General features: G+C 33.1%; 1 protein-coding gene across 2 annotated transcripts in view; it reads right to left on the reverse strand.

The window, feature by feature from the left end:
- The window catches only part of ABCA5 (ATP binding cassette subfamily A member 5), a 70,132-nt gene that overhangs the window by 46,887 nt on the left and 9,950 nt on the right, over window positions 1-13,295 (reverse strand). Inside the window, exons 2-8 of one of the 2 annotated variants that reach the window (XM_034641177.1) lie at window positions 10,086-10,202; window positions 8,968-9,172; window positions 6,942-7,103; window positions 5,980-6,068; window positions 4,045-4,274; window positions 2,349-2,490; window positions 1,234-1,422 (exon numbers count right to left, since the gene is read on the reverse strand). In XM_034641177.1, coding sequence (XP_034497068.1) covers window positions 1,234-1,422; window positions 2,349-2,490; window positions 4,045-4,274; window positions 5,980-6,068; window positions 6,942-7,103; window positions 8,968-9,172; window positions 10,086-10,187 — 1,119 coding nt within the window. In that variant the 5' untranslated portion in view covers window positions 10,188-10,202. Of the gene's footprint in view, window positions 1-1,233; window positions 1,423-2,348; window positions 2,491-4,044; window positions 4,275-5,979; window positions 6,069-6,941; window positions 7,104-8,967; window positions 9,173-10,085; window positions 10,205-13,295 lie in introns of those variants that run through there. The other variant, XM_019804841.2, reaches the window with a different exon arrangement.

Consider the following 13,295-nt stretch of genomic DNA (forward strand, 5'->3'; position numbering starts at 1 on the left):
AAAACTAGTATATATCCACTCCTGGGGCTTTTAATTCTAATGCAAGGAGTATCACATGAAATAATAATAAAGTATGCTATTAATACTAACTGATGCAAACAAATGGTCCACGTGGAAGTCAAACAAATTAAGTATTAGAGGATAAAATTATGATCAGCATCCTTTCAATGCTGAAAAGGGAGAAAGTATTCTGAATAATTAACACAACTATTACATTGTACATAGCACATATACGTAAGAGAGCAAAAAGAAATATACTAGAGGCTGAGGCCTCATTTAGGTCGCAAATCTGCCATTAGGTGAATAAACCTTAATCACACCATTCTGGATCTCACTCTCCTCATCCGTGAAATGAAGACAGGTTAAATAAACACTGAAAGCCCTTCTCACAACCAACAAAACATATGAATCTATAATTCTACTTCTCTAAGTGAAGGAGAACTCAGTGGACCCTTAAAATGTGTAAACAACAGTTCTTAGGTCCAACATAATTAAAACTTGTTTAACTCAATGCTCATAAACAATCTATCTTAGATCTCACAAATTAGAATATTCTATCTAGTCAACATGAATCATCTCTTACATTAGTAATTACATTTTTTCTTTATACATTAACCAAATTTATGTTCTATTATATAAAGCAGTTTCTCTTAAGAATTTTTCCCTTAGAACCTGACTGCCCCATAAAGACTAATAAAAATCAAATAAAAACTTTAAAAATAAATAAATATAAATATTATTTACATGAATGACAATCTCAAGAACCCTAATAAAATAAACCCAATAAAATCCACCAGGTCTACTTATTTCACTAAGACAGTTATGAAAATTTCTTTTACTCCACACACAATTTTCTGCCAGGTACACATCCAAGATAAATTTACCAAAGTAGCAATGTAACCAGGCCACAGAGCAATCCAGATAACCTGATGCTTAAAACAACAACTTCTAACAAACTGAGTTATTGCAGTGAAACAGATTACTGAGACATACTAATGCACGAAGTAGAAAACTTGTAAACAGATCATATAAAGGAAAAACTTAGAAACGGAGAAAATGTAAATAAAACCCAGATAAAATGTACTCCAGCATTCAAACAGCATTCCTTTCTCATGTGGACATTTTAAAATAATTTCTTTGCAAATCCAAGGTAGTATGTATTGTAGTATAACAGCCCTCACGGAACTGAAGAGAAAAAATTTTTAGTGAAAGCAAGATAAATATATCACCTACCTGTGCAATACCAATCAAAAAAGTACACTGACAGAAAGGACTGAAAAGCCACACTAATGATTTGGGAAAACTTTCCATGAAGACTATCAAAAGGCCAACAAATCCAAAAGCCACAGTGACTAAAAATTCAACTATTCCCACATGTTTTGATTTTTTAAAAAGAGGTGTCAGCATTAAAGCAAAAAATATCTGTAAAATATAAATATTAAGGTTAATGCATTGTTTACATACACTGGTATGAAAATAAAATTAATTTTACTTGTGAAAGAATAAGTTATTTTCATCGGAAATTACATTCATTGAAATATTTTCTAAGTGCAATCAATGGCATTTTATTTTCAGGTAAAGTCATGATAAATACATAACAAAATTTAAGATGACAAACATTAAAAACTACAATTATCTATAGGAAAACATGATTACCTCTACACTATAGAAACCATAAGCAGTCACATGTTTCTGCAGTTAGATGTATACATATGTGAACAAAACAATAAACCAACCAGCTTTTAAGCAGAGACCCCATCTTTTAAACTTGATAGGTTAATAAGATACAAAATCAGGTAATTGTATATAGAAGTCTGAGTTGTTTGTAAGTTATCATGTTAAAGAGCAAGGATGATCATCAAAAAATTTAACCGGTATAGCACAGGCATATAAGCCAATCAAAATGGAAACTGGAACCACTGGAAACAAAGGCTGCATTCAGCCAATACACTAAATGAATATCAACACTGCCAAAGAACTATATTTAGAAAGGCATATCCTTATAAATCATCATCTTTAACATAAATTAAATTGAAATAGTCAGGATTTCATAAAAACAAAGGGTTTGGAAAAAGTCTGGTATTAGACAACCTTAATTATACACATAATTTGATTATATGATGATAGTAAAAGATAGACTCAGAAATTGTATGTGAAAGACATTATATGAAAACAAGTTAAATTTGAGACTATTTTGTACCTTTCCTAAAAATATGGAGGTACAATGATGCTATATACAATTCATTTATCAGTAACCTAGTAACAAATCAAACCAAAGAATAATATTTTGCTATATTAATCAATTACTTTGACAGTTCTTTATTCCCACTTCAAGTTAAAATACTCACAGATGATAACCCATACAGGAAAAAAAGTAGAAATATCACAACGCAGCTACTTTGAGGGAATAACGAAGAAGCTGTTGCAATGACTGCCATAAGAAGGGACATAAGAAAAATCAAACTTGTATACAGAAGAACCCAGGAAAGCCTAAAAGGAGAATACAAACATGGTTAAATGCACAGGCTGTTAAAAATCATTTCAAACAAAACTTCAGCTTTATTTTAGCAATTTTATTCTTTCCTGTGTATGCTCCTTTACTGAAAATTAATGCTCTTATAACTAATTAAAAATACATTAGTTAAGTTAAAGGTAAAAGTATAATCTGACAGAGATAAAACAGTGATTATCTTTTTAAGAGTCAAAAAAACTTTACAAATTAATAACAATTCATGACTAATTTAAATTTAATATTCTCAAAAGTTCAAAAATGTGCAACATTTCTGATTTTCTTAAAATACAAGAGTTTAATGACAGTTTTCTTATGGCCTGTGCTATAATTAAACTTCTGACAGCATTTGGTACTTTAAAACAACACTAATCAACCAATGAACACAGTCACTAATCAACAACATACTACATGTATACAATGTAAGAGCAAGATCAACAATGGACTCACTATATTTATTCAAAATGTTTTCCCAAATCAGAGATCAATGGAATTGCTACAGTACTTAGGTTTGTTTGTTTAACGTACGCAGATCATGATTTAATGTGTGCTACCATAAAAGCACTGAAATAGGACAAAAAGATACCTCCATTACCAAAACTAACTCCACCATTTAGAGAGGGAAAACTGAGGCACTAAGAAATTGATTTGCCTAAATGCTTCCAACTACCGCTTCCTCACAAAGCACTTTAATAATTTAACACATCTTAAAAACCAATCACTACTCAAATGACAGGAGAAAAAAAACATGCAAAGAAAATATGTTATACACAATGACCCCATTATGTGAAGTGCCATTATTAAAGTGTTATCATTAATTGCTGCATTGGGCTAAATGGAATATAATTTTGTAAAATGGACTATAACACCAACTCACATGCACAGTAATAACTTTTCCCCTAAAGTGAGGTCAAAATAAATTTTCCTACTACACAGTGGGAAAAGTAAGGAAAATTCACTCAGAATTATTTATAAAAATGCATGCCTCTATAAAATCATTATATAAAAATGCTGACACATGAAAGCTCACTTGTGAAAACATTTTTCAAATTTGTTTCTCTATAAGTTATTTTGTCTATTTTCATCTTAACTCACACGAATAATTTTTTTCCCAGGGGAAAAAACCATATATCACATATGCAAACTTCAATCATTTTAATTAAATTTTTAATAACATGCATAAGTTATGTTATGGGGGAAGACTATAACACGTAATTTCTAACTTTCCAATATCTCATATGTCCTATACACTGAAATACATAGAACACACCTCATCAATTAAGACAAAATGTGAAATAAAATTTAAACATGTAATATCAACATCAGTTTTCCAAATACCACTTCCCTTAAGGTAAAAAAAAATAGCCAATATATTGCTAAGCTTGTTGCCTAGTCTCATATTTTAAGACAAAAGTAATCACTGTAAGTAAAAGGATCAGCACTTCCTCAAACTGAGTGAACTACAAAATAACAACACTGAAGATCTTTACACTTAATTATTAATCATACTAAATAATAAACTTATAATAACATACCAAAAGGCAGTGTCATGAAGTCCCATTATCTTTAAAAACTCCTTTAACTTTTTCTCTTTTTCTGCTACAATATGAATTGCCAAAAAGTATCCAAAAGGTGAAAATGCTATAACTAGGTATATTAAAATTACTCCTCGGGGAAAGGTATCTATCTCAACCACAGCAGTTTCTCCCATAATGACAGCTTTAGTTGACTCCAGTTCCTTCCAAAAGGAAATATTGGTCTTCAGCTAGAATTGGAAAATACAATCAATGAATTTAATTCTGATAGTGGCCCCCAATAAAATGACAATTACACCCCCAAATTTAGTATGAACCTATTACAAATATAATCCTCAAAAACCACATCTGAAATAAAGTGACTGACCCCAATATCATGATATAGCGTACATTACTGCTTTTATTCATTCTGGAAGCATACCATAAGTCTACAGTTGAAAAGGCTATAAATTTTGATGAAATAACTTGTCAAAGAAAATAAAATTGAACAATTATCATCTTAAGCAGACAATTATATACATCTTAACAAAAATATGCATTTATAAAATTGAGGAATTAAGGAATGATTATTAGTACCATGAAAGACTCTCTTTAAAAAAATCTTTTAAATAGTATGTCCTATTGTTTTAAATCTATATATGCAGCACGTATAGACAGAAAAATGAAACTTTATGCCATATGATACTTCTATCTTGTCTAAAATAAGATTTGTTCTGCCTATCCATCCAGTGTGGTCTGGGCTGTGGATGGCTAAGGTCTTTGGCTAAAACACAAGTAAGTAGTGTAACATTCTCAAAGTGATAGAGATCCTGTATTTCACTGTCTTTACCTTAAACTTCTATATTATTGAATTTGGGTAATATTAATATATTTATACCATCTTGTAAGAGTTTATAAGACAATCCTACACCTTTCATTTGGTTCTTACAACAACCCTGTCAAGTAAAGCATTATAATTGTAGTTATTTTACTACATAGCAGTGTAATGACTAACAGAGATAGGTCTCCTATTCAAGATCTCCTATTCTTTTCTACTAAAATGTGAGACACTCAATAAGGTCTAAACATGTCTTTAGATTATAACTGCAATAGTTATATACAACCCTAGTGGCAGTACTGTATTAAAACACAAACTTGGGAGCCAAAAAGCCAAAGTTTGCATTAGCTTTGCCACTAATTAATTGAATTTTGGAAAGTCAATCTCCCTGTGCTTCAATTTCATATGTAAAATAGAGACAGTAATAGCACAAATCTCATATGGTTGCTACAGATTAAATGAATTCATATTAGTATATCACTCAGAAGCAATGCTTGGCAGGCACCTGGGCGGTTCGGTCAATTAAGCGTCTGCCTTCAACTCGGGTCATGATCCGATGAGCCCAACGTCGGGCTCCCTGCTCCACAGGGAGCCTGCTTCTCCCTCTGCCACCCTGCCCCGTCTCTCATGAATAAATAAAATCTTTTAAAAAAGAAACGCTGCTTAGCAAATAAGTGATAAATATTTGTTACATAAAAAATGAAATCTACTATTATGATTAGCATAATAAAAATACTGACTTTCTTTAAACTTATTTTTATTCAAGGGGAAAAGTCTGTACTATACATCTTTCATAAATATTACCTATGGTCAACACAGATACAACAACATAGATATATGGAATGCTAAGTTCACATGCTTAGAAACCATCAAATAAAAGTGGGGTCTGAAAGATATTAAATCAGAAAACATGACTTCTTCCTTATCTTTCCTCTTAAAGGAGGTGTAATATGTATTCTGTATATTTGACAGTACACAAACCAAATCCTAACTGTAAATATTCAGGGCATATTCTTAAAATACGGTTTGGCTTTCTCTCTCTCTCTCAAATAAATAAATAAAATTTTTTTTTTTAAATAAAGGGTTTGGCTTTATATTTCTTCCTTTATCATAGTTACCTCTATAATGGCAGCATCTATGGATGCTTGTAAAACTGTGAACCCTGAGGTCCAGTACTGAGCAGCCTCACATGATGTTGAACAGCCAGCTATGGGGACAAAATGTGAGACATAAGTATTTGCACAACATGTAAGTGCTTTCTTTTAAAGATAACCTATGGAGGGTTACTAAAGCAATATAATTACTCAATCTCCGTAGGACCAAAGAAATTAAGCAATAGCCCTTTGAAGGCAGAGAACAGCACACTCCTGATTATTTATTTGAAATTTTTGAAATAAGAGTTACATAGAAATAAATTAACTGTAAACATGGTTATTTAAAATAAGTCACTTTTCTGTTTCAAGGTAAGTCATTTTATAGTGATTTAATCAGATTCAAAGCACTTCCAAATGCCAGGACAAGTCCAGGTTAAAAAGACAGGAAAAAAAAATTTTTTTTTCTAAGGGCCTTTTGGAATTAAGTCACAAATTCAGTACTCAGCATGAGGGACTTTAACACTGCTCAGTAAATGTTTGTGGTTGATAGAATCTCTTCAGAGGTTTAAGCACTGAAGGCTGTTTTCCATGAAATAAACATAAAACTAATAAAGTTCATTGGTCCAAGACCTTGAAATTTTAGATATGTAGCACACCACATGTGAAAAACAATTACATGGAGAAAAAAATACCAATTCAGAAAGTCATATAATTCAAGATAAAATTTTGTTTTCTGTTATTGTCATTAAAATAATATAGATGTATTAAAATTAAAATGGATGTTATATAAATTATATTTCATATTACATGTAGATGTAGACAGATATTTGTTTATATATATTTATGCTACACTTAAAGTTTTCTTCTCTGAACAATTAAGTACAATTGAAAATGCCAATGTTGGACCCCATCAAATTTTGCATATGAACCGAAAGCAGCAAGGACATGCATTTATTTGATTTAGAAGATTACTTATAGCTATTTACCTCTTGAATCCATATAAATAGAAGATACTGGAATCATATCAGGAAAAAAACGGAGTTCGTAGGACATGAAGTCTTTGAAAACCACACCCACAAAGTTGTTAGGCTTAGAAAGACTGGATACTAACAATTCTTTTTCATTTGCATATTCTTCAGTAATTATGACTGTAAAATATTATAGCAATAAAGTTAACTCACAAATTAAAAGCTTATCACCAAACAATAGACCAAATTTAGCATATTTGATGAATATAGTATTTTATAAGCACTTCTGTTTTATTCTTTCAAGAAAATAGAGCCATTCTAAAAATATACTCCATGATAATGACTAATAGTACAATTTCAGACACTATTTCTCAGCTGTCATCTGCGTACATAAATTATCCGTCTGTGTAACACATAAGTTATTAATATGATGAAGTTTATTTTAGCATATACTTCATTATGCAGTTTATGCAATTTATCTATTTCAAAGTAAAGCATACAAATAGCTCCTTGATAAGCAAACAGATATTTTATTTTCAAATATTTCTTCTTCTGAAGAAAATTCCATTATCCTCAGAAACCAAATATGTACTCTGGTAACTAAGACACAACTCTTTGAATAAAAATTGCCATTTCAACCCCATATTGCTTGTTCCTTTCCTAGAAGATAATATATGGAGAAAACAATCTCTACTGAGATTCCTTTCGCATCAGCTAATCCCAATTTTTTTAACATTTTCTTAGAGTTTCATTTACAAGCAATTAGTCTTCACTACAGAAGCTTCAGATCATGTGGTGAAATGGAAGAACATAGGATTATGTGCTTAACTGTGTTACTTATTAGCTGTGTGAGCAGAGAAACTTCAGTATCCTCATCCTTGATACCTAGCTGATCACACTGGTTGTTAAGATCAAATGCAATTTCAAACATAAAAATGTAAATTATAAAGTACTACTTCAGTGTTAATTGTCATGATTTTCTGGACCTTTAAGTGGACACAGATTGATCTGAATAAAGAGAGGGTTAGTTCAACATCTTACCAGTCATGTTACCATATATGGATGCATGTCCCACTTTCAGACAGTTCTGCTGTTACAAAGACAGAACTTTAAAAAAAAAATCTATATATATTTCTACTATTTTAGCCTCTAAGTTAATACATACTGACTTGGATATCTTTGGTGTATATGCTTTCCTCTAACTCAGAATTACCAAAGAATTTTGTTCTCAACATTTCTGATCAGTTTTTTGAGCTGGCTTGCTAAATGCTTATCCATGCTACTTATGTTTCAGTAAACCAACAAACATATACTAATAAGATATTAAACAGTAGTAAGTAAGAAAGAAACCAACAGGGAAAAAGTTATCTGGCTCCTGATTGAATAAGCATTATCTATTCATTCAGTGATGCATTATCCAAAACTATAATGGTACATACTAGAAGTTAATTAAAAACTATCTGATATGAGACAATATGTTAATCTGTTATTTTCAACAATTTAGCATTTCATTAAATTAATCATCATAGTATAAATTGTCACTTTCTCTAGTTCTTGTCTTGGGTTCTCTCACAGCCACCTTAGGCTCATTAGTACCACATCACTCACACTCTTTTCCAGTCTATTTCTTGTGAGAAGTACAAACTGAGAGAAATAGACTTAGTTACTTAGCCACAGTCATAGTCTCCAAATATGCACTTCTGTTTACACCGTGTACCTCCATAAATAGGCAAGACAGTCTGAAATGATTACTGCTTTGTAATCTTTATACCTCTAGATTATATGAGTCAGAATCAAAATGAAATATGCCTTCAAATCTTTTATTCTGTACAAATGTGCTTCTTTTATAAACGGTCTCAGAATTAAATATAAAATATTAGGACCTATAAAACATGCTTCAGCAGGAGTGCATGATTTTAACAATTTTTATTAAACTATTTTTGGCAAAGGGACATATCTTTAAAGTGTTAAGAATGTAATTTACTCAATAAAGCAAGCAGAAAAATATTGTTATAGATAGAATCCATATATAAGCTCACAATACCCTCAGGAAGATGGTCAGTAGAAACTTTTTGCATGATGTTTCTTGTAATATTAGTCACTGGAGTATATCCCAGAATTAGGTTAGAGAGAATAGATTTGTCCATAGGGTTAAGTTCTATGTCAGGCACTTCTTCGTATTTCTTATTTGGATGCATCATACTAATTAATATTAACCAAAATAAAAAAAATAGTGGAAAAAGAATTTCCTATAATAAAGGAGACAAACAAGATGGTTACAAAATATACCAATGGCAGCAAATATCATCAAGATTTCTATGCAAACAATGTAATACTAAGGAAAAAACATGAGGAATTTGGGTCTCCTTTCTTAAGCACACAAAGTAAAAGCAGTTCTATCCTGAAAAAAATATTGTGTTGAGCATCTCACCTAACTCAACAGGAATATTACACAATTTTTCCCTTATATTCAGTTTCACTGAAATACTTTAAAATTCAAGTCACATAATAAATGAAATGACATAAACACTAATAACAGCCCTAATAGGGCTCACCATAAAAATGTCTTTATTCAAATCTGATTTAAAACTAAATGTCTACTATTAAAACCATACTCTATTAAATTGAATAGGGATAAACTATTGTTTTACCTTGCAGTTTAATTGTTATGCTGGCTTCAGAAAAGGAACAATATACTGGTTAGCCAGAGTTATTACTTTCTTTTATCTTTTAAAGTAATGTATATTTGTTGAGAACAAACATGTGACATAATTTTAGTAATCTTGGGTAATTCAATCCAGAACCCAAAAGACGGTAAGTCATGGGGAATAAATTGTGGAAAAATGTTCCAAAGTTTTTTGTGGAATTTTTTTAATTCCATGAAACCTGGGAAATACATGTCTAAAAATTCAAACTTACACAATGATATCAGAAATTAACTAAATTTATGAATCATTATTAAAATGTTTAACATTCAGAAAGGATTAGGTAATTTAGGTACTTTTGTGTGCTGACACAAGTTTTTACTTCCCAAGCACATTAGAGAGACCTAATGACATAAAATTATAATAAAAGTGTATCCAGAAAAATAAATCCTCTCTTAAAGATGGAACATGTCAGTGCAAAAACTGCAAGAAGGCATAAGAAAGTCATTTAACTTACCTGAACACTACTTTTTTTAGTCCTGCATTTGATTAGGTAATTCTTCAGTAGGAGTGCTCTGGTCTGTCTCCAAACTCCCACCTCCCTAATTGCAGTAGCCATGTTTTCTGGATCAGTCTGTTAAAAGAGAACATGAAAAAAACTGGAACCACATAATCAAGCACATGCCATTTAATAGCAAAAACAAACGGATAGATGTTTCAGTCGCAGGTTAGATGGAATTAAGCATACTCCAAGCTGTCTCTCCTATCTGGACAGAAAGCATGAAACAGCAATCTGAAGACCCTGAAAAGTAAATAGCAGCACATGAAACAAGAGGGAACCAGAATTCAGAATCCCCACAACCAACAGTGATTCACCACTTTTTCTCTTTTCGTATCCCCCAAACTGAAATGCACTGGACGTAGGCCCTGGGGCAGAAAAACCAAGGTCCAAAAGCTCTCTAGTTCTGGCTTGACAACTCGGAAAGGAATGTCTTTTGCTCAGGGAGAATGCGAAAATACCCAATCTTTTTTTTCTTTTCTACATTCTCCTATGCCCCTATCTCCAAGCAATTACCTGATAACAGTGTCAGACTGCAGTAATGAAAGAAAGGTTAATGCAGCCCCAATTCTGAGGCAGGGAAACCTTTCTCTCCAGTTAAGTGGAGCTATAGCTCCAAAAAGGTGGGGCCAAATCCCAAGGCGTTCTCATTCTCTGCCACTGGGCCCTGGATGTGGTGGATGCAGTTGCACAAGTGTGTGGCCCAATGTGGCAAATAAACCCTAGCATTCTGGCTGTAGGATGGAAATGAGAAGCCATAGGGAATCTGAAAGTAGAAGGGAGAACAAATACGAAGGAGAGCTCTGGAAACCAGCATGATAAAGTTGTTTATTAACTTCTGGACTAACTGCCAAGCTGGGCACACATGGATCTAATCCTATTCTGTGTACCGAAGACCTGAGGAACTGAACTAAAAGACAGACTACTGCCCAGATCCAGACTGATCATCAGGTGGCCTACATAGGGCAGATTCAAACGATACTACAAGGGCTTTTGAAAACTAAACTGAAATTAGAACCACAGCTCAAAGAATGCACAGATGAAACCTGTGACCTGAACCTAACCAGGCTGACAGCATGCTAGACAAAATTATCAACACTCTCCATATAATCAAAACAAAACCCAGTCTCATACAATCCAAAACAACTCAGCAAAAGAAGTGGATGGAAAATATCAACTCTATTAAGAAAAGAAAAATCAACAGATGCCAATGCCAAGATGACAAATTTTGGAATATGCAGACAAAAACTTTAAAGTGGATATTTAAAAAGTGTTTCAGCAAACAACAGCAAGCACTCTTGAAAACAATGAAAAATAAAAAATATCAGCAAAGAAACAAGACGTAAAGTAGCACCAAATAGAAACTTTAGAAGAGAAAAACACAATAACAAACAAATAAACCCTATGGAATGGGCTCAACAGTAGAACAGAGATAAGAAAAAAGTCAGTGAACTTCACAGACTACTAGAAGCTATCCAGCCTGAACGACAGACAGAAAATAGGTTTTTTAAAAAATTAACAGTGTCTTAGAGAACCATGGACAATAACAAAGGTCTAACATTCAAATTACCAAAGTCCCAGAATGGAGAGAAGAAGGAGTGTTAATGATCAAAAATATTTTGGGCAAGAGATAAAAATCTATAAGTTCCAAGAAGCTTAGCGAATCCCAAACAGTATAAATCAAAGTAAATCCATATCCATACATATCATAATCAAACCATTAAAAATTAAAGACAGTAAAAAATCTTGAATGCAGTCACAGAACCATGTTTTACCTATAGAAGAATAATAACTTAAAGGAGAGCAGCTTTTTCGTAAGAAACTCTATGGCAAAACTGGAATACTCCTACACTGCTGCTGGGAATGCTGGCTCAACTGCTGAGGAAAACAGTTTGTCAGCTCCCCAGAAAGTTAAACATAGAATTACCATATCACCCCACTATTCCACTTCTAGATATATGCCCAAAAGGACACTTCAAGGTATATACCCCAAAATACTGAATATAGGGAATCATGTGCATGTTCATGCAGGTCCTTAGCAGCCCTCTTCATAATTGCCAAAGATAGAAACAACCTAAATGTTCATAAAGAGATGAATGGATAAACAAATTGTGATATATACACACAATTAAATATTATTAAGCCATAAAAAGGAATAAAGTACTGACATATACTAGAAGATGAACCTCCAAAACATTATGCTAAGTGAAAGAAGCCAGACAAAAAGATCAAACATTATGTGATTCCACTTATATGAAATTTCCAGAATATATAAAGCCATAGAAATGAAATGAAATGGAGATTAGTGGTTGCCAGAGGCTGGGGAGAGAATACAGAGAAACTGCTTAATGAGTAAGGGGTTTTACTTTGAAGTGATAGAAGCAAATTTCACCTTAATTTTTTTTTTTTTTTAACAGTATGACCAAGGGGCGCCTGGGTGGCTCAGTCGGTTAAGCATCTGACTTCAGCTTGGGTCATGATCTCAGGGTCCTAGGACTTGAGCCCCAAGGCTGGCTCAATGCAGAGTCTGCCTGTCCCTCTGCCCCTCCCCCTGCTCATGCTCTCCCTCAAATAAATAAAATCTTTAAAAACAAAAACAGTATGACCTAAATCACTGTCACAGGTCCAGTATCCCTCTTCCAGCCTAACTTTACCCTTTGAAGGTCCTTGGATCTCCTTCTGCCAGTGGACCTCTTTTGGAGCTATCTCAATTTCTCAAAGAGGTTATATTAAAGCTGAACTCAAGAGATGTGGTCAGAGTCTCAACGGCAATCTCTGTGGTCTTTATTCCAATTTGCTTACCCCAGTAACCTAGAATCTCTACACACCAAAGGGTACTGAGACGGCAGCTTGAAAAAGACAACAAAAAAGTCCTGTTAGGCCATCTTCTAGAACATTAATTGTTGCCTTGTTGTATATAAACTTAGTTGATGGGGGCCACTAGTGTGACCTCCCTCCAAAACAAGAACAACCCATTCCAAGCTGACTGACCATAGCCACCCAGATTTAAAAAAAAAAAAAAAAAAAGCAGGAAACTTTTTAGAGGCAGCTCGTCTTACTCAAAAAAGTAAATATAGGGGCGCCTGGGTGGCACAGCGGTTAAGCGTCTGCCTTCGGCTCAGGGCGTGATCCCGGCGTTGTGGGATCGAGCCCCACATCAGGCTCCTC

Source organism: Ailuropoda melanoleuca, chromosome 13, assembly GCF_002007445.2.
Source record: "Ailuropoda melanoleuca isolate Jingjing chromosome 13, ASM200744v2, whole genome shotgun sequence".
Lineage (NCBI taxonomy): Eukaryota > Metazoa > Chordata > Mammalia > Carnivora > Ursidae > Ailuropoda > Ailuropoda melanoleuca.